We start from the raw sequence: 22,046 nt of genomic DNA, 5'->3' as shown, positions 1-22,046 counted from the left end.
CAGAGCTCAGTCCTCGGGGGGGGGGGGGGACTGTCCACATAAATTGACAGTATTGCCATGGCTCAAACCATTTCCTGTGGTTTCACCCATCTCCACCCCAGTCGGAATGTGACTGCTATCCTAACGTTTTGGTTAGATCTCCTTTATTAAACGCGATCAATCATGCTTAGGGTTATAGTTGTTTCTGCCTGAGCCCACCTCTCCTCCCGGATGGCCACCCCCTTGAAGGCAGCGAGCTTGTCTTACTCCTGCACCCCCGCCCTGGCGCGATGGCAGTACTTCGCGCGTGCTGGCTTTATTGCTGCGCTATGCTGCGATTGAGTTTGGGAATCAAGGGGCACTCTTCTGAAGATCCCCAGGGTGGCCAGCCTGTGTTCTTTAGGAAGGGATGGGACTTTAGGAAGATACAAAGTAATTTTAAGCCAAGTTTGGCGAATATATTAAACAATGCCAATTCTGTCCTATAAATAAGTTTACAAGGCTGGTTTGTTTGCATGGCTTGCCAGCCAGGTCTACCTGCCATTCTCCTAGAAGGTTTCCAAAAAGTACTTTGAGCTGGGCCATTAGAATAGGCTTATAAAGACGGAGGCTGACCTCGCAGCTCTGGACCGAGCAGCCATTCCTGTGAGTGGCTGTAATGCCACAATTGGCCACCAGAGGGGGAACGTGTTCCAGACGCCAAGGAGGGGGGCCTCCACAATTGCTCCAAAAACTTTGTATTTAAAGACTGGCCGCCAGAGCAGCGGCAGTTCACATCTCAGTCAGTACCTAGCAGAGCTGCTGGTGCCTCTACAGAACATCTCCTGAGCACTGCCCCTGGCTGAGCAAGGCGAGGCACCAAGCTGGGGACGCCCCAGCCACGGGCCCCACCTCGGGCCCAAAGCTGAGTCTTGCCTCCTGACTTGATCCTCCTGGAGAAGTGACTCCCCAAGACGAGTCACTGCGTGACCTTACAGCCTCTTTCTATGACTCGGTCTGCATTTGGCTGGCTGTGGGGACAAGCTTGGAGGGGCTGCCTGGGTCTCAGTGCGGCGGCGGCGGCCAGCTCTCCAGCCACCGTGGTGGATGCCGGGAACTGAGGGGACAGCCTCTGCAGCCTCAGGGGAGGCACTAGGGTGAGTCTTTATCCCTTTGACACTTCAGCGCCAACTCTGTCCCAGCACCTGGGCATGGTGTCCCGGGTACAGTTGGAGGACTCAGATGTGGCAGATGGAGCAGGGCGCGGTGCTTAGGGACCCTCCGGCTCCGGAGCAGTGCGGAGGTGCCGGCACCAGGTGGGAAGGCCACGGGGGCAACCTTTGGAGATCCATGGGGCCCTCTGCCAGCTGCCTGGACTGGCGAGTGTGCATCTGCAGGTGCCACAGTAAGCTACTGCCTTAGTGACAACTATCCCTGGCCTGTGTCGCTGCTCAAGAGCCTACTCAGGGAGCAGATGGTACAGGTGACAGTCCCTCTACATGTGCAGAGTGTGCTCATGTGTCTGTGCATTAGCATGTGTTTGTGCACACCTGCCTAGTGGTGGGGTATGGAAAGGGAGAGCTCATTTATAAAACATCCACAGCCTTCCAGCCTTGGGTTACGATTTAGGTAAACTAAGTACAGTTAGAGAAGGAAAGGTCCCCAGAACCTGCTTAGTAATTCTCTCTCCAGGGAGGGCTACACTCATGCTGATGGTTTTGATGAGTTTAAAGCTAGGCGATCTGTAGAAAAGCCATGAGCCCTGCAGAGTTAGGTGCTGGAACCCAGGGTCACTGTCTTTGCAGCAACAAGCAAGGCTCATTCCACCCTCTCAGCAGGAAGAATGGATTGAGTCCTCCTGCTGCCCAGAGAGGGGCTTTGAGAGTCAGGGTCTGGATCTCAGCTCTGGTCTGCATTCACAGCTGCCTTTTGCAAAGGGAACCCCGAAGAGCATAGCTGTTGGCACTGTCAAGGTAGGACGGAAGCCTCAGGAACCTGCAGACCCCCCAACCTGGCTGCTTGGCAGAATCGGAAGATGCTGGGGGGCTGCTGGTTCTCACAGACACTGCCACCAACTTCCTGTGTGCCCTTGGCCCTGAAGCCCTCCCAGGTTCACACTCCCCCAGGAAGCTCTTGATAGCCGAGTGGCTGGCAGACGTGCTTCTCCCCATCACAGAAAGGATGACCCCAGGCTGCACGGGATCAGCTGATTGGGCCCAGTTCCCAAGGAATGAGAAGTGCAGCCAGGACAGGACCCCGGGTCTGCGGCCTGCACAGGGCCGCCTGGGTGGGGCTGTGGATGGCCGAGAACTTCAGTTCTAAAATGTATCACCAGGACCCTCTACAAGGTCAGCGAAGTGTCCCCTCTGTGGGGGGGAAGCCCACTTTGCCCTGAAACACAGAAGTCCAGGCTCCTTGGGCTTCATCTACAGGCACTTTGGTGCCCACGCCTTGCCCATGTGTCCATGGCCCTTGTCCCCTCCCTTCCAGCTCTCACAGCCTCTCCTTGGCCCCAGTGCCCCTGCCTGGCCCTCTTTACTGACTCATCTTGGATCCTAAAGGTGGTCAATGAGAGGGGTACAACCTTCCTGGACAAAACAGCCATGTAGCTGAGCTGGTGCCTTGGTTTGGAAGTGTTTGCATGGCACTTCACCCCTCTCTGACATCCATTGGTTCTTGCCTCTTTGTGCCTCAGTCAGCTTATCTTTAAAATGGGAATGACAGATTGACACCACCCTTCCCCCTCACAGTGCTCCTGGGAGGACAGAGAGCTGCTGGATGGCAAGCGGTCTGTCATTTGTGGGGTGTATGCACACGTGAGGGGTTTTGCTCCATTATCGGCACACTCAGCAGTTAGTGGTACCTTGCCTGACAGTGCAGACTTGGCCCAAAGCCCTTAAGACCAATGGTCGAAGGGTCCAAAATAAAACCTGGGGCAGACAGAATGTTCTTAGGTTTCATTCCCAAGTAACAAACATGAGCCGAGCTGGCTGAGCATTTGCAGTCTCATCTCACTCACATCTGGCCTCCTGCTGGGCCAGCCCCTCTCCCCAGCAAGCTCCCCAGGGCTCTGCTCCACTGGCTGAGGGGCGGGGAGAGAGCAGAGAGGGCCGCCCTACGGACACATTCCAGATAACAGCAGCGCGTGCTAGCTCTGGCCCAGGAGCTGATGAGCAGAGGGGGAAGAGAGAAATGAAGTCTTGACACCTCCACTCCCCGCATGGCAGCCTGGCTCTGTGCGACCTCCGGGCAGCAGTGCCTGTTGCCTTTGGCGAAGAGAGGATTACCGCATGCGGAAGACACTGACTGGCCTCCTGCTTTGCAGCTCTCCAGGATCTGGTGGAGGCCAGAGGCTGGGCTGCTGCACCCAGTGCTGTGAAACTAGGGAGGCTCCCTTGCAGCATAGCCGCAGCGGAGCTGCTCAGGGCCCCACCTAGAGGCCCTTACTGGGTGGAAGACTTGGATGGACGATAGGTATTGGGAGACTAGCAAACTGGACACAGCTGCAGCACGGAGAAGCTGGGGCGGGAGCTGTCTTCAGGTGCCTGGAACCGGGAGGGCAGAGCAGAGAGATCATGGCAGAGCTCTGGGCTCCCCTCGGCCCCTCCCTCCCTCCCTCCCACCCGCTGGAAGAAAGGCCTGCAGAGGCCACGAACAAGCTGATTGTGCATACGTGTGTGTGCGTGTGCACATGCAGGTGCATGCATGTGTGTTGCAAGCATGCACAGGCATGCAAGAGATGTGGCATCTTATTACTTGAAAAGACAAGAGCACAATCCGCTCTTCATCCCTTCTGGCTGTCAGAAGGACAGTTGTATGGGAACCGGTCATTTGCGGCCTCTTCTCAGCCCTGAAGCCAGAGGCGTCCGGGGACAAAGAGCAAGTCATGAAAACGTGGCATTCGTGTTTGCTCTGCCAGGCGGAGCTGTTCGACCAGCCTCCTCCTTCATCATCACTATTTGTTGAAAGGGCTCCGATGCCATCCTTCCCACCTGCCCCTGCAGAGGAACTCACTGAATGGCTGTCCTTTCAAGCGTCAGGCTCTGTCCTCCCCCCCCCCCCCCCCCACCACTTCCCAGGCCCCTGTCGCCTCCTTCCAGGTGGTGGGCCCCTCGCTGGCACCCGGGGCCTCAGAGCTGAGTTCGCTCCACGCTGGACCTGGGATCCCGCCCCCACCACGGGCTTTTCTCTTCCAAAAAATTCACTTTCTACAAAAGGGTTTTTTGGATTCAATACCCATATAGTCAAAGATCATCAGAACGCAAGTCAAGCTAAACTCATGGCTAAAGTAGAAAGTAATCTATAAAATCACTGAGCGTATGTGTGAGAAAAGAATGTCAAGTATTTTATGTAAATAAATGCATTGTAATCTGGCTCAAAAAAGTGGATTCTCTCATTATACAAAGAATGCATCATAAGAAAATCCAGCAAACAAAAAGAGGCACAATTCCCACCGCTTTGGAACGATCAGGACACATCCACATAGTCTTCCCGTCACATATGCAGGATGTGTGTATATTACAAAATGGGGTGGTGTTGTACACACTTGTGTAAATGGGGCCGGTTCACTTCAAATAACAGGGCACTTTCCTCAGTCAACGTGTACATTCCTGGGACACCATGGATAGGACCTCAAGCCCCTGTGATCCCGCCTCACAGGCCATTCAAGCACCTGGGCCCGTCCAGGCCTTAGTGTCTGTGGGTCCCACTGGGGCCACCTGCTGCTCAGGCTCCTATGGCAGTGAATCCCTGCTAGTCCCACTGAGCCCAGCCCCGCTGGATTGGGAGCAGCTCTGGTCTTAGCTGTGTTGGCCAGTGGTCTTGGTGCCCACCTTTGGGTCTAGTTTCCGTTGTCTTCAACACAGAGTAGAAACCCCAGTCTCTCTGACATGCTCAGGGCTCCAGAGGCTCAGAAACTGCTCCTTTTGAGTCAGAAAAGTTGGTCCCTCCAGGCCCACCCAGTATGTCTCTTGGTGCCCCCCGCCCCCTCAGTCCAGGGGGCCAGCCCCACCACGGGCTGTTGAAAGAAGGCGGCAGATCCCACAATCAGAAAGGTCCAAAGGGCCTTGGCCTTCCTAAGCACTGAGGAAACTGGGGAGGAGAACTCGGAGTCCTAAGGGTCTAGGAGATGTCACCTGTTGATGAGGACAGGGTCCCGCTCTTCAGGCTCAGGGTCACAGGGTGACAACTTGTTCTAGCCATTCGTTTCTGTTTCCACCCACAGTTTATTCTCTGTCTCCCCCCGCCTCCTCCCTCCCTCTCCTCTTCTCGTGCTGCCTCTCCTGCTGCTGCTGCAGGGCGGGATGGAGAACAAAGCCACGTACCTGAACACAGTGAGCGACCGCGACACCGGCTCCATCTTCGAGGAGCCCTTTGACGGCAGGAGCCTGTCCAAGCTGAACCTGTGTGAGGATGGTGAGTGCCCCTGGCTGGGTGTTGGGGTGAGAGACCGGCCCTGAGCCCCACCCTCAACCTTGGCATTGTCCCAGGGTGCTGCTGACCTCCCGCTTAACACTGCTGATGCTGAACTTCATGCTTTGAGAGCTCTTTTCCACGTGCCTTCTCATTCATACACCCCAACAAACTTTGTGATCATCAGGATGAGTACCCGTTTTACAGATGAGCTAGTGGAGGCTGAGAACAGCATTAGGGATAATTCAGCTCATCAGTCATGGAGGGGCCCCAGCACTGAGTCTCCTGACTCCCTTTGCCTCTCTTCTCTGAATGAGTGAGGGCTGGGGTCAGACAAAGCATCGGAACCAATTAGCCTGGATTCTCTCAGGTGAGGCGCCTCCAATCCACTCCCATAAACTTTTGTGAGAAGACAACATACCTCTTCAGATGCTCACCTTCCCCCTGGGTCCGAGGCCCCAGGCTCCCCATCCCAGTGACCCAGATGGTCCTGCATCTTTGGGGTCTGGTTTTTGCTGAAACTTTGATGATATAACTGGTGTCGTTTTCTCCAAAAACTGCCCAAAGCTTTGCCAACAGCCTGCCTCCTGTGTATCCAGCACAGAGCTCGACACTTAGTAGGTGCTTTTAATAAATTCATGCTGCATGAACGCACACATTTCTCTTTGCATTGAGCATAGGAGTGGGAAGCATTGTCCCTACTTCAAAGATGAACAGAAGGAAGCTCACAAAAGAGTCTTGCAAAGACTTACGGTCAGTGAGATAGAGATAGTCTGTATTAGTTAGGGTTCTCCAGACAAACAGAACCGGTGTGACATATATGGACATATATAAAGAGATATATTGTGTGGAATTGACTCACATGATTATGGAGGCTGAGAAGTCCCATGATCTGCCTGCTGCAGCTGAAGACTCAAGAGAATGGGGGGTGTAATTCAGCCCAAGTCAGAAGGCCTGAGAATCAGAGGAGTCAATGGCATAAAGGGCAATTTGAGGGCCAGAGAAAATGAGATGTCCCAGCAAAAAACAAATGCCTCCACCTTTTGTTCTAGTCACGTCCATCAACTGATTGGACAAGGCCCACCCGCACTGGGGAGAGCAGTCTGCTTTACTGAGTCCACCGATTCAAAAGTTAATCTCGTCCAGAATCACCCTCTGAGACACAGCCGGAAATGACATTTAATCTGGGCACTGTCATGGCACAGCCAAATTAACACATAAAACTAACCGCCGTGCAGGCCTTTTTTCAAGCACCATGCTCTGTCGAGCTCTGCTCTGACAGTCGCCTCTGCTATGAAACAACTAAAAAACACGCATCTCCCTCGTGCTCCAACCCTGTTTCTCCTCCCATAAGGTGCTAAGTGCAGGAAGGGAAGCTGGGTGGCTTAGAAAGGCAGGGAGTGAGGACAGTCTCAGTGGGGAGAAGAGACAAGGTGAAATTGGGCTTGTGACCGATACACCTCCTCGGTTGCCCCAGTAAACTGCCCACCATTTCATCTCTTTCTCTGGATCCCAGTCAACAAACATATTTTGAGAACCCACAATGTGCCAAGCTTTTGGTTAGGTGCCAGAGATGTTCCAAAGAGAAATGAATCCATCCTTGCCCTCAAAGGGCTTACGATCCCTGTGGAAGGGACTAGCTGGGGACAACTGATTACCCATCATATAAGTAGGTGAAAATATGTGTGGTTATTGAACTCAAGCAGGGAGCAGCCTTCCTGGAAAAGGCCTTAAAGACTGAATACAATTTTGTAAGAGAAGAGGTGGGTGGGGAAAGGCATGACCGGCTGAGCTTCCCTAATCCGGGCCAGCGTTTCTGTCAGGTTAATGCTGCCTGGGAAGAGAGGAAGGATCATGGGGCACTGGGTCCCTGGCCAGGGCTCAGCGCGGGGGTCCCCGCCCGCCCATCAGCAGAGGTCCCATTAGTTTTGTATCCTTGTTCCAGCCCTCTTCCTGCCGGCCCATCAGTGGGGAGGCCTGGTTTAGCAAGAGAGAACTGGGGCCCAGCCCAGCGGGGGTGACCGAAGGACCTCTGGGCCCAGCCTGGGTGCCAGTGAGGGAAGGACAGCTTGGGGGGCCCCCCAGGGTGAGGACAGGCCTGGGGTGGGAAGTGTCACTGGGTCATCATACACCCTTCCTCTTACCTTATCTTACTCTCTGGTTTTATGAACCTCAAATTTAAAAAAAAGAAAGAAAGAAAAAGGTTATTGGGACCAGAAGGACTGAAAAATAACAGGAACCCCAGGCTCTGGGCTTTCCAGAACCCCCAGCCGTGGGGTGATCTGATCAGAGTACGCACCCTCGGGGGTCACCTGGGGCCCAGCCCCCCGTGAAAGGTGGACAGTCGAGGTCGGAAGATGTGGGGAGAGGTTGACTCACCCCTCCCAGAGTGTGTGACGTGACATGGCTGCATCCCATCTCTGCGCCTCAGTGTCTGCGCCTGCCAAATGGGGGGACTCCGAGGTCCACCCAGTTCTAAAAGTCTGCACGTAGAGACAGATTTGGCCATTGTGTTCGGGGTGTGGGCCTTTCAGTTGGGACACAATGCTACCCTGAGCAAAGCCAGGCAAAGGCTCCCACCTCAGTGGGAATACAAAACCCAGGCACCTACCTGGCCGAGGAAGCCGGCTTTCATGTGAACCTGCCGGTCTGCTCTAAAATTATATATGTGATTTTCCTATTATGTTCATCATTCACTGTCTGCTCCTCATGGGAAGAACAGACTGGACAAGGGTGCCTCTGTTTTGTTCACTGATGTCTCCCAGCCTGGCACGTAGGACGTGCTCACTAAGTATTTGTTGAATGAATGAACGAGCAAATGAATAAACACAGGTGTCCTTGCAATCTAAAGGGGGCAAAGCAAATACATTGTAAGTATTTGTTTTCCCAAATCATCTGGGTCTCTCCTCTGCTTCCTTCCTGGGTGCCAAAAAGGGGGGAGGAGGGGAAGAAACTCAAAAAAGGCCAGACTCCAGAGATGCAGCCAGCTGCCCAAAAGCTCATGGGTTTCTGGTTGATTTTTCTCTTCCCTCTCATTTCTAAGAGGAAAACAATGAGCTCTGACTTGGGGCAATTCCAGCCAGGTCTATTCTGGGTCCCCAAGATTTAGTTTTTTCTTCATCCTAATCTCTGGAGCGTCTAACAGGAGAGGGAAAGACAGGGTGGGGCTGGTGGGAAGGTGGGTAGAAGCTGACAGGAAAGAAGACAGAGGGTGGAGGTGGGAGCAGAAACAGAGACCCGAGCCACTGGTGGGCTTGAGTGAGTTAAAACAGTGTCGTCTGGTGGGCCTCACAGGGCCTCCAAGTCCCTCTCAGAGTTTTCCCTGTGAAGGCAGGAAGACGGGGAGGAGAGGAGGTGCCTCCTCTTGGTGCTGGGGATAGGGGGATCTGGGGAAACAAAGTTGCAAAAACGCAGCCCAGACATTAGGGTGTGACCTGGACTTCAGGGGTGAATGTGTGGTTTTGCAGGTTGCCAACTTCCCCCACCTTCTCTGCTCTCCTTTCTTTTCTGGTCTTTCTTTCTCCCACCCTGCCTTTATCCCTTCCCTTCTTTTCACTTACCAGGTGAGAAGGGGAGGTGAGGGCTGGCAAGTGCCTTTATTCCTCTGTCCCCTCCAAGAGAAGCCATCTTGCCAGCTCCTGCTTCTTTCAAAGCTCACTCCCACGCCCCACTCTGTGACATCATCGGGACCTCGCGTTCCGGGGCACCCCGTGGCTGGGGTGCCCCTCAGGACCCGCATCCTCACTGGAGCCCCCTGTTGATGGGAAGGCCCTGAGGACAGGGACTTCCTCACCACATCTCCACCTGGCAAAAGCATTGGTTCCCTCTGTTTTGCTGAGCTAACGTGGAAAGAGTAACTGCAGAATTCAACCTCTGAGTTCCTTTAGCCAAGTGTCCTCTGCCCTCGATGCCCGCTGAACACCACCAGCCTTTGAACAGAAACCCAAACAGAGGCTAGCTGGGCCTGCTCACCCCTCTCCCCTTCCTCTCTCCTCTTCTTCCTCTTCCTCCCCTCTCACCTTCCCTGGTCCTTTCTTTTCTCTCCTACACAGCCGTAGGCCTCTCCAGTCTGGGCGCCAGGATGTGGAGGCGGAGTGCTGGGGCGTGGGTGGTGTTTGGCTGGGCCTGGCTCCTCCACGGCCCTTTCCGAGGGTCAGAGAGAAGTGTTAGTGTCAGAAAAATATTGCAGTCAGCTCACCCCGCGGTCTCAGGCCCTCCACCACACTGGTGGCGTCATCCACCGGCCGCAAATGGGAGGCTCGCAGAGGTAATGAGTTACACATGTCCCTGGCTGCGCCTGGACGCCTGCTTGCTGAGTTTAGGGCCCAAGCTCCCCATTCCCGTGTTCCTTCCCCATAAAATTAAATTATTCTCCTAGGGGAACCCCCACATCTACTTTCTCATCAATCAAATCTTCCCAGTTCATCTGGCGTAGTTGAAGGCTGCTGGGCAGCTGCCCAAGGATAGGAGTGGATTTCCTGGGAGGGTCTGCCTGGGGCCTCAGGGAAGGGCACCGCCCTCTACAGGTTGAAATGGAGCAGAAACTTTAACTCCTGCAGCACCAAGGTGCTCTCACGGGTCTGCCCCCGTTAAACCAGAGCAGGGAGCGAAGTACTACCGGACGAGAGTGTGATCCCTGGGGGTGGGGGCCAGGCTGGGTCCTGGATCTTTCTTGCCCTAAGGACCGTCCTACCACAGATGGGGGACAGCCTGGGGAGGGGACAAAAGCCTGGGCATTGAAGCCTTGTAGGCCCGGGCTTGAATCCCTAGACCGCGCTGGCTGCGTGGCCTTGGGCGCCGTACAGGGCGTCTTCTGCTTGCCCCTCCATCCTACTCACCGCTGTGCACCTCGCCCGCTGCCTCGCTGGGCTAGTGACAGGGGAGCACCCCGAAAGGAGATGGGGGGATGGAGGATAGGGAGGTTGGAGTAATTATTTGCCCAGCTCCTGCTCAGCTGTGGAAACACCTTAGGCTGCTGTGCCCCTTCCACCCAAGGTCATAGGTCCTCTCTCCACACTGGCTTTCTCCATACAGATTCCAGTAACCCCTCCCGTCCTTGACCCCGGGGGCCCAGGGTGGTTACAGCCCAAGGACGCCACTCCAGCCCTTGTGGGCTTCTTACACCCCGACCTCTCCCTTTACTAGAGCCTGTGAAATTTCCTAGTTTGAGTGGGCCATCTGTTTCCTTCTGTCTGCAAAATGGGAACAACATTACTCATTTCATGGGAACAGTGGGGAAATCAAGTGACACCCACTAAACCAACTCACACCCAGCCTACCCACAATGCACATGGGTTTCACCTCTTTGACCTTTGGGGAGTGTCTGCAAATCTGGGGAACATGGGGAGGAAGAAGATGGAGACACCACGCCACTTCTCAGGGACCCCCGGCCCGGACAGCATTTTAAGGTTGGCTCTTACCCTCTGCTAAAGAAAGCAGAGTTTCAGTTAGCGGACTTCCTCACGAAGCCTGGATACTCAAAGAAAGTGAGCGAGTTCTTTTCGACCTGTTTCCCAAAAAGTAGAATCTTTAAGGGATGTTCTGGGTCCCAAGGGCTCCTGGTCCTGTGGCTTGTGTGAGACTGCCCATTCCCCCACCCCAGTTAGAGCAGCTGGCTTCCAGAGGCCTTCCTGAGTGAGGTTTGCTGCCAGAAGGCCGAGAGATGTGTTTCATTGTCCCCTGGTAGGCAGGCAGAGGCTGGTGGCTTGCAGGGGTCAGGGGACGGAGGCAGGAGCCCAGACACCCCGAGGGCTCCTTCCCACGCTGGTGGTGTAAAAGGATCCTCTGCCTCCTTCCTTCACCCAGGCCCCTGTTGCCCCCATCGCTAAATGATGCCATGTCCTATGGGGCGTTCCTTGGGGCGTGGGGGCTGTGAGGCTGGCTCTGAGCGGAATCTACCTGCCGCTGCGCTCTGGGGTGGGTGGCCTGGAGGAGGACGTACAGCGACAGCAGGGCCGAAGTGGGAAGGGGGCTTCAGGAAATAGCCTGAGCGGAGGGCTGGTGAGTGTCTTCATTGTATCACGTATTTCTCCCCACCCAAGGACCTCGCTCTTCTGGTTGTTGCCCTTCATTCCCTTACTCATTCATTCCTTCATTTTTTCGCCATCATCTCTCAACAGAAAGGGTACTTTGCAGGCACCCTGCTGGTGCTACTCACGGCTGTGTGCAGTGAGGGCTGCAAGGAGGCAGGAGACAAGGCCCTGCCCTGTCGTGCTACCATCTCTCTAGCCAGTCTGCCCCCCACAGCCCCACACCCCCACACCCCCACACCCCGGCCCTCCCCACTGCCAACCAGCTCAAGGTTGGTCCAAATGCAAAGCTGACCTAAAGGTGGTCCAGCGGGAAGGGGACAGTCAGGGTTTGGACCACAGGGTTGGGCAGACCACAGACGGCCCCACTCGCCCCAGGTACCTGTGTCCAACTTGACGTCTTGAACCGTCTCGCCCTCTCCACGCTGGGAATGGCACTGCATGGTGGTCAAAGCCCCGGCTTCAGAGCCAGACAGGCTGTTCTCGGACTCGGGCTCTGCCGCTTGCTTTCTCACTGCAGAACCCTGAGCAAGTTCTTGGCCTCAGCGTCCCCTGCTCCGCAAGATGGGGTGTCTTAGCTCCTGACAGGGGGTTGCTTGCCGCAGCCCTGCAGTCTGTCTGGTTCTACCCTGGGGCACACCCAAGGCGGTCTAGCTCCTCCACACTATTTTTTGTCTGAAGGACAGTGAGCTCCGCTCTTACCTCATTCCCACGCTCGCCCAGTGTGGATTCCTGGAGTCAGAGGATAAAGAGCTTGACTGATGGCCCTCGAGTCCAGGAGCCCTGGCTTCTCTCTGTCTCTTTCCCAGGCCTTTGGCTCAGCCTCCTTGGCCCTTGCCAGCTGTCTATTCACACTTAGGCTGCAGCTTGTGCACCTGAGTCCCCTCTGGACTCTAAGTCCTCGAGGGCACATACTGTCCACTTTGGGTTCATCTTCGTGTCCCCAGTACCGAGCACTGTCTTACCCATGGAGACACCTTTGCTTGTGGAGTGACTGAACACATTCTTGTTCGCCAGGCTTAGAGATAGAAGCTTAAGACAAATGAAAGGAACTGTGACTTCATTTATCCAAAGACTACAGGGCTTTCCTGTGCTGCTCGCGTATGCAGAATTGAAAGGTCCTGGTTCCTGCCTGCAGGGGGCACAGATATGTAAACAGACATTGCATTGTAATTTGATTAATACTTGGAAGGAAGCACAAGCAAAGTGCAGGTAGAGGGGAGAAGGACCCTCGGTCTGCTGGGGGAGATGGAAGGCCGCCTGCAGCGGTAGACACCAGAGGAAGATATCGGTGCCTATTGGTTCCTAGCGTGCCTGCTAGGAAGGGCAGGGAAAGGTTTTCCAAGCCCAGGGAAGGAGCACTCAGGCTGAGGAAGCATAGTAGTGGGCGTAGGTAATAAGCACTCACCTACTGAGCAGCGCCAGACCAGGCGCTGTTCTAAGCATTTTACAAGTATGAGTTCATTTGATCCTCACATCCACCCAGTGAGGTGAGTCTCATTATTATACCCAAGTGCCACATGAAGAAACCGGGGCACAGAGAGCTGGTAATTTACCCAAGATCACACAGTTAGGAAGGACTGAAGTCTTAGTCCTTTCAGGCTGCTCTAACAGAATAGCACAGACAAGATGGCTAATAAAGAACAGGAATTTATTTCTCATAGTTCTGGAGGTTGGGATGTCCAAAGTCAAGGTGCCAGAAGATTTGGTCTCTGGTGAGAACCCGTTTCCGTGTTCACGGAAAGCTGTCTTCTCACTGTGTGCACATGTGGTGGGAAGGGAGAGGAGCTCTCTGGGGTCTCTTTTATAAAGGGACTAATCCTATTCATGAGGGCGGAGCCCTCATCCCACAAAAACCCCACCCCTAATACCATCACGCTGGGTGTTAGGTTTCAACATGTGAATTTGGTGAGACATAAACATTCAATCTATAGCAACTGAAGTCAAATTCACTGACCCTTCAGCCCACACTCTTAATTATGTGACGCTAAATCCAAATCATGGAAGGTCTCCTGTGCCATCCATAGGAATCTGGGTTTCTGGAGGCAATGGAAAGCCAGCAAATGGTTGCAGAACAGCGAAAGCATAAGGTCCGATTTGCATTTTAGAATGGTTACTCTAGCTGTGTCAGGACATTAGATTTCCCAGCAGGAAGGTCACCAGTGACCTCTGCAGAGCCAAGTCAGTGGAGTGGGCGGGGAAAAGCAGAGTGCAGTGGATTAGGTCTGACTTGGAGGAGAGAGGGAGGACCCTTGTGCTTGAATGCAGACTCCGATTTTAAGGCACCTGGGTGTGAGGTTGGGAAATAATCAGTGGAGTGGTAGAGGGGGTATGGGGTCAAGTCTAGGCAGGATAACCCAGGTGAGAAATGCTGGTGCCTCGGAAGTGCAGGAGGTGAGAGGGGACCCGGTTCCCACTGTACACTTGTAGATTAGAGCTGACAGGTTGGTGGGGTGTGTGAAAATGAGAAGAGGTCTAGGAAAGAGCTCTGGCTCATGCCATGCTGAGAGGTGTAAGAGGTTAGGAGATAAGGAGGGACAGCAAAGGAGACTGAGAAGGAACAACCAGTCAAAGAAAAAGCAAGAGTGTTGAGCCTTGGGAGTGTATGGAGGGGGAAGAGGTGACCAACCGTGCCAACGCTGCTAAAAGGTCAAGTTGGAAGAACAGTGAGCATCAGTCATTGGACTGAGCCATTGGAGGTCAGAGGTGACCTGGGGTATTAGTCAGCTCGGGCGGTGTAACAAAATGCCTCACAGACAGTGTGGCTGCAACGGCAGATATTTATTTTCTCATTGTTCTGAAGCCTGGAAGTCCAACATCAATGTGCAATCAGGGCCGGTTTCTCATTCTGACGTGAAAAGGGTTAAGGCTTCCACGTAGGAGATTTGAGGGAACACAGTTCAGCCCATAACATCTGGCAAAAGCAGTTTCGGTGAAGTTGGGTAGAAGGAGACCCATGGGAATGGGTTCAGGAGAGAACGCGAGGAGAGGAATCGGATGCAACGGGTGCCTGCAATTCCCCTGAGAAATTCTGTGCAAGAAGATAAATGTGGAGGGGGAAGGAAGGTCAAGAGAGGTTTTTGTTTTATTTTTTAAGATGGAAGAAACAGCAGCATGGTTTACGCTGATGGAGTGACACCATGCAGCGGGAAACGTCGGCTAAGCAGAACTGCTGGAGTTACGTCCCTGAATAAGGAGGAGGAGAAGGAATCTGATGTGCAGTTGAGGGGGCTGGCTCAGCCAAGAGCACAAACAGTTCAAGCACAGTGATCAAAGGGAAGGCAAACTGTGAGACCCCAGACGCAGGTCAATGATGACATTGTGGTGGGAACTTAAGGAAGCTGTTTCCTCACTGCTTACACTGAGAGTGGAGCAGGAGGAGGAGGAGGTATGGAACAAGCACCTCAGGGATGAGTGTGTGATGGACTAGGAACAGGCAGAAAGCCCGCCGGACAGCCTACCAGGCTCGCTTGGGTTTAGTGATCATGAGCTTAAAGTCGGACCAGTCGGCGTGTGCTCAGCTATGTGATGGAGATGCAGCGCGGCGGAGCCAGATCTAACCAGGGTTAGAGTGTAGCCCAGGCGTATGAGGAAGCCAGAGAGGGACAGGGAGGGAAGGGTGGGCGCAGAGAATGGATAAGGTAGGTTACAGAGTGGACGTCAGAGAAGAGGGGAAGGAAGGACGTGAGGGCAGAAGGGCGGGGGGCCCGTGGTTTGCAGGTGCTGGTGAGGCCGGGCCGCGCCAGAGTGGAGGGAGGGCCACTGGACCATGGGACTTTGGCATTGGGATTACAAAAGGGTCCTCATTATCGGTAAAGCCAACAGAAACGTAATGTGAGCCCGTATGTTATGCTTAGTGCTCTAGTAGCCATGTAAAAGGGTGAGCAGACACAGATGAAACTAATTTAAAGACAGTAATACATTTTATTTAACCTGATATATCCAAAATATTATCTTTTTGATATGTAATCACTACGGTATTTATGTATTTTTTTCTCATGCTGAGCCTTCAAAATCCAGTGTGTATTTTTGCATTTGGAGCCCAAGATAACCCACAGCGTTCATAGCAGGCAGAGGAAGGCCTGTCTTGAGAAAGTCCGATTAAAATGGTTACTAGGCTCACTGTGGTGATCACATTGTAAGGCACAGAAATGTAAAGTCACTGTGTTGTACACTTGTCATTAATATAATATTGTATATCAACTATACTTTAATAAAATAAAAAATAAGTTAAATACATTTTTTAAGTGTCCTGTTGAGAGAGGAGGCTGCAGGGAGGGGCTGACTGCCCTCCTCCTCCCTTTGGGACTAGGAGATAGGACCCCAAGGGGACAGATGGCAGCAATCAGATAAGGAGGGTCAGGATGAGGACAAGGGGAAGCTGAGGACAAGCTTCCCCAAGGGAAGCCACACCTCCCAGTTTGCAAAACCACCTTGGTTTATGCCTGCTCTCCTGCATGTTGCGTAATAAAGCACGATCCACTCTTGAAAGTGTCTGTTTGAAAGTGATCTCATGGTTTGTCTTGAGCAAAAATGAGCTTGACAATGTCCTCTCCCTGGAGAGGTTTATCTCAGTGTCTTTGTTCTCCAGGGCGGTTAGGACCTCAGTCTTCTGGGTTGTGGGAATTCCTTCCTGTCTTTCCAGAGTGATGATGGTGTCCTACCCCTGACTTCTACTACAATGAAAATGCAGTGTCATAAGTATTCTAAGCATTTCCAGGGCGTCCAGGAGAGTTGCCTTAAATATGTAGGTTAATACCGGGGACCCCTGAAGGGTGTTTACAGACTAAAGGTGAGAAGGGGCCGTCTTGCCAGGGGGTGGAGCTGGAAGAGCCTGCCTGCTTCGTGGATGCCTGGGGGGCAGCCTCAGGGACCCCTGGCTTGCTGGTGTGCCCTTCCCCCACCTTCAGTGAATGGCCTCCTTGTAAGGCAGGTCTGCTTTGTGGTCAGAAATATGAAAATGGTTGTTCTCGCTACTCTATTCCTGGATGTTTTCAACATTCCAAAGTCTTAGTTAGGGGCCTAGGTTCCAGGAGATGATGAACTTTTTTGGGCAAAATTCCATCACCCAAGGAAACCCAGAAATGGAACAGCACCGGGACCCAGTGGTAAACTGTGGTTAAGAGGAGGGTGCTCCTACCCCATGCTACCTGGCTGCAGTTCCTGCCTTGGGATAAAGGAGAGATAAAGCAAAAAGCCTTGGGTTCTCCCTGTGTGTGCCTGAAGCAGCTGGTCTTGGGGCTGGGTGCCCAAACGAGAGGAGCCGCCCTTTTCTTCACCACTCTGTAGGGCGGGAGTGATGGAGCCTGGAGGTCGGCACCTGTGACCACGACATTGTGCTCAGGAAATGGTTGCTGGATGAATGAAAGAACAGTCCCGTAACATTTCTTCCCACGGCTTTCCCGTTATCACACCAATATCCCTCCTCCTGTCCTCACATCTCCTCCCTCCTGCGAGGCTGAACCTCCCAGCCCGGCCACTTGTTTTGGGCAGAGCACCTCACCTCTCTGAGGCTCAGCTTCACCGTCTGAAAACAAGGGGAGCAGTGATGTATACAGACGTGGTGGTTGCTGTCCTTAGAATAAATGTAGCTGAGTGCTCAGCCGGAATGGTGCTCAGAAGTGGCAGCTCTCACTCTATTGTGTCGCACCTTTGCTGATTCCAAAGTTGTTTTAAAGAGTAGGTTTTATGAGTTTTTAGATCTCATGAGGGTGACAGATCAAGAGTAGCTGCCGTTGAAAAGATGGTTGGTGACTCAGGGAGGCAGAGGGATCGAGGGGAAACCATAGGCGGGAGTTTTCATTGTGGTTTCCTTGGGAAGAAACAGGTAGAGGATGGGTAAACAGGCTTGGGATTGGTTCATTTGGCTCATTTCAGTGCTGTCCCGAGTTGTCTGGTACCTGGTGGCCCTCGGGCAGGTAGATACAGACCCAAAGTGTGAGAGCTGATGAAGGAGGTGATGGGTGAGGGTTCTGGATTGGTTGTTCTGCACGTGAAAGGCTTGCTTATAGGAAGAGTCCTTCATTCTTCGGCTAGCCTGGGCTAGCCTGGGAGAGGTAGTCTCCCCAGCTTCAGCAAGGGCCCAAGATGTTGAAGCATCAGATAGAAGCCAGGAAAAGGTTATTACAAAATCCGAAACAATGCCATGGAGTGTCCAGTAAATCTGTGTTTAGTTATTAGTCTCATTTACCTACAGCAGCCAGCAGATGTTAAATGAGCACCTGCTAAATGCCTGCACCTGTGAAGTGTGGGGTCCAGAGACGAGTCACAGACCCTGCCCTCTGGGAGCTGACCCTCAACAAACCTGTGTTCTTGTTGACTTATGCGTTCAGTTCTATTCACATTATTAGCCATAACATCATTGCCATGTTTTTTCCAACAAAGATCATACATGAGAATGGTTAGTTCCACACGTTATCAAGTGACAGAGGTCCCCGTCTTCTCCCAGAGCCACTAAAATCCCTTCTGTGTCTCAGCCTGCACTGCTTTCTGTGCCGAGGCCGCAGAGCTGGGGGCGTCTGAGCCTGAGACTTCAGGGACATTTCCAGTGTGTTCCCATACAGGCGTCAGGAGTTGGCATCTTAGACTTCTGGTCTTCAAAACCAGACACCCAAATGGCCCTTCCAACTCAGTGGGTGGTAGAAGTTGGAGGAGTGAGGCAGAGGGTATTACAGGTACCCGTTCCTGCCCTGAGGCTAGACGAGGTCATCAAAGCAAGGGGGTGGAGGCGGTGGCTCTAGCGGCTTGGAAAGAGCAGTGATTAAAAATGGAAGTAGCTGAGCCCCAGCTGCCACGTTGCAAACACATCATTACGTGATTTATTTCCTCTGACAAGGGGCCAGAAGAGAAATGGGGAATCTTTTCCAGGAGGACCCAGGGCCACTCTGTAGGAGGAGGGTCTTTTGGCCTGAATTTAGGCAGAACCCTTAGCCTGCTGTTATTTGAGTCTCTCTGTACTGAGACAGCATTTCTTCCAATTCAGGCACTGCCCCTGTTGGGCAAGGGAGCGCATCTTCTGACAGTCCCCAGATCTGTTTCTTCTTCCTGGGGCCTCCCTGGCTCCCCACTTCCTCTCAAGGGGTAAGAGACGGGCCAGCTCACCATGACTGCCGCCTTTTCCCCTCCCACCCGGCCTTCCCTCCGTCCCCAGCCCCAGCTGCAGCAGCATCTGCACACCACCCAGAGTCCTGTTCTCCCCCTGCAGAAAGTAAGCACACAAGCCCTTGATTGTTGTCAAGGATTTTTAGCAGAGTAACTTGGAAAATCCATAGAGGTTGATAAAAATAAATATTGCAGGGAAGTCACAAAAGTACAAAATATCTCTAGGAGTACTAGGAGAAACTGTTCTAGGACATCATAGCATCTAAAATGAATGAGCTTCGGCCATCCCATCTTCTCTCCCACCCCCCAACACCCCGCCCCCCCGCCCCGTCCCTCTCTTAGGTCTGGATGTAAAAGGCTCAGACTCATCCGATCTTGCATAAGACTATTATCTCCTTTGTCTGGCACCCTCCCTGGGCATTTGGCTGGAAGACTCACGTCTGCAGTCCAAAAAGGCAGAGGTGGCTGGTGTCCACTCTACCCTCCCACGCTCAGGTCAGATGAAACAGCAGTTGGGTGGCTGTCCTCTGCAGTGTCCCTGCCACACACCCTCCTCTTCCATTTATTGAGGGAAAGCCAAGAGTGGCCCCCATTAAAACCAGAAAGGGATGGCCGCTTACAAGACAGAGGCTGTTTGGGGTTGCCTACTACAATGGACAATGGGAGTGGTGAATAACCAGAGCGGGGATAATGGAGTCAGCCTTCAGGGTTTAAGAAAATCCTTGGATGAGATGAGCTCTGTGGCTCCTTCCAGAAATCAAACCTTATCCCACCTGCTGTTTACCAGCTGTGGGATCAAAGAGAACAAAAAGAAAAGGACTGTTTGTCTTTGGTAAAACTCAATTAGGTGACAACTGAATCATTGCATCCTGTTTTTTATGTTGTTCATAGACCCAGGTTCTTCAGAAATAAGTATTTAAATACCCACTGTTATCAAATATAGTTTGTGAGTAATTTTTTAATGAGAGGAAAATAAATTCAAAAAGATAATTCCCCAAATGCTCTAAAATGATGATTAAGAAATTGAAAAACTGGTTTGTCGGGGAAGGGCTAAATGGACGAAGGGGCTTGCTCACAAGGCTTTCTCGTGGTCTCGCAGTGCACATGTGACAGAGGCAGGCTTTGAATCTGCTTTCACAGAACCCCAGCCCCATGCTTGTCCCCCTGTGGGAGTGTTAGGGAAACTGGGACCCAGAGTTTCTGAGGCTCCCACCTTAATGTGGCATTGACATTGGGGGAGGGGAGAGGGGAACTCCTGATTCATCCTCAGCTCTGCTCTCTGGAGCTGCATGGTTTTCAGATGAACTTTCCTTTTCTGATCTTTAATCCTTGCTCCCAAGCACCTCTCCACCCTGTGCCTGCAATATTTTAACCAAAGCTCTTTAGGGCGGTCCTCTGATTCCCTGATTAAAAGGAGCCCTTTGCAATGTTATCCTCCTGGAAAAAGAAAACAGTTTGAGACAATCCCAATTTGAATGTGTCCTATTATAAAGAAATCAAAATTTAAAAAAATAAACGAAGCTCTGATAATAGCAAGCCTTTTCATTGATTTTCCAAGAATGTGTCTTCACATTCTCTTTTGATACAACAAATGCCTCATTCAGAACTGTGTACCTCTGTGCCATAGATGTGGGGTTTCATCACTGAATCCAACTCAGAGCGTCCAGGGGTGGGGCCCAAGCCTCCAGATGGCCAAGAAGTTCGGCGTGTGATTATGTTCCTCGGCCAGCATGAAAGTGTCGGTTTGCTTCCAAGGAATTGCTCCCGTGGTTTACCCGTTGGGCACTGAGTGGCAATCCGAAGTCATGGGGGAGCAAGCAAAGCCAAGATTTTGTCTATTTTTTTTCCAGACCAAAATTTTGCTCAAAAATATGTTTTTACAGCTGACAAAACTGTGTCAACTATTTGCGTAAAGACAAAGGTAGGGGATGATCTTTGCAGCAAAAATAAATGCCTTTCACTTGTCTTGGTTCTTGTCTGGAACGTTACTGCTGCCATTCCTCCGTGTGCTGGTTGAGGGGGTGAGAGGTCGGTGAGTACTCTCTGCCCCAGAGCACCTTTTAGACGGTGGGGCAGATGGAGGTGTGAATAGACAGCTGTGAATGGTGAAGTTGCTGCTGGAGGTGTGCACAGGGTTCTGACAGTCTTTCAGTGGCAATTAATCCTCCGTGTTCCACCTTCCAGCATAGTCTAAATCTTGAACATTTAGAAAGTTTGGTTTAGCTTCTCTGTAAATAAAATCTCCTTGGAGCACACCAACTTTCTTCTTGCAATTTGTCATTGAGCTGAGATTTAATTACTCTTACTACAGTCAGTGTTTCTCCAATGTGACTGTATACAATACAGTGGTACTCAAGAGGATGTGAAGTGATGTATGGGTGTAAATTTGTTATTATAATGGTTAGGTATTTATTTTAATGCATAATAGGGAGATGCTAGGTTTCTGCTTGAATAGTGCTACCAAATTTTCCTTCTCAAATAAATTCAAGTTTAAAAATGTGGCGTGACAAAGAAAATAACAGCCTAGGGATACACAGCTATGGTAAAATTGCACAGGCCAGATGCAGACAGGATGCCCAGAGGTGGGAACACCATGTATCTGACAGCTTCCACCCAGCAGGAAGCATGCACTCCGCGCTGAGATAAACAACATCTTCCCAGCCTGGCACTGGGGACTTGTTCTAGATGTCACTTTGCCTTTTTTTTTTTCCCTTTCCATTTCCTTTCTTGAAGCCACTGGCTTTGCCCTTTCCAGGCCTCTTGAGCCCCTTTCTCTTGGCTTTCTGATCCCCTGAGATGCCACCCTCATTTCTGGAGGCCAGTGTAGGATGGGAAAACCTTTTCCCTTGATTCTCCCACATCTTGGAAGAGCTTTGTTTTTTGTTTTTGTTTTGTCTTTTTGTGCTGTTTTTCCCTCTTGGTCTCATCTTGTGTGTGACCATGTCTACAAACAAATATATTTAATAACTAACAGCTTTGTTCTGGTATTTTCTCTGGAACTGTTCTCACAGGAAGGAAGTTTTCTCCTTAAAGTCATGGTTTTCCGTATATAGCTGTCAATCAGATGATAAAGCTGAAGAGGAAAGACAGTGGACTCCAGCTTATCTAGAAAGGCCTAGCCTTCAAAGCCCTGCAGAGCTGCTGCCTCCCCGATGCAGGCTCTGGGACCACCCCCCAAAACGCAATGCACCACCGCCTCTGCATTGCCACCTTCTGCTTGTGCCACATCTCTCTTAAACATATACATCATTCACACCTGAGTAATAGTTACCTGTTCGCATGTCTTCTCCCCCTCAGATGTGAGCATCTGAAGGGCACTGGCCACATTTTAATTTTTTGTTCAACAAATAGTTTCTGAGTGCCTACTATGGGCCAGGCGCTGGGATAGGCACTGGGAAGTTGCACGTGAACAGCGCTGACAAAGCCTTTCCTGCATTTGGTGTGTTATCTTTGAATTTCCTATTGTTCAACATAAGTGTATTAGTCATCAATTGCCGTGTAACAAATTACCCCAAAACTAAGCAGCTTACAACAACAAAAATTTAG

At 51.9% G+C, this 22,046-nt stretch overlaps 1 protein-coding gene across 1 annotated transcript in view; it reads left to right on the top strand.

The window, feature by feature from the left end:
* Positions 1-750: 750 nt before the first annotated feature.
* The window catches only part of SCARA5 (scavenger receptor class A member 5), a 99,467-nt gene continuing 78,171 nt past the window's right edge, over positions 751-22,046 (top strand). The window contains exons 1-2 of the mRNA XM_054576009.1: positions 751-1,115; positions 5,256-5,373. Coding sequence (XP_054431984.1) covers positions 5,262-5,373 — 112 coding nt within the window. The 5' untranslated portion in view covers positions 751-1,115; positions 5,256-5,261. The remainder of the gene's footprint in view (positions 1,116-5,255; positions 5,374-22,046) is intronic.

Source organism: Pteronotus mesoamericanus, unplaced genomic scaffold, assembly GCF_021234165.1.
Source record: "Pteronotus mesoamericanus isolate MK-2021 breed Mesoamerican mustached bat unplaced genomic scaffold, CSHL_Meso_final contig_32, whole genome shotgun sequence".
NCBI classification, from domain to species: domain Eukaryota; kingdom Metazoa; phylum Chordata; class Mammalia; order Chiroptera; family Mormoopidae; genus Pteronotus; species Pteronotus mesoamericanus.
This window is presented reverse-complemented; position numbering and strand designations above follow the sequence as displayed.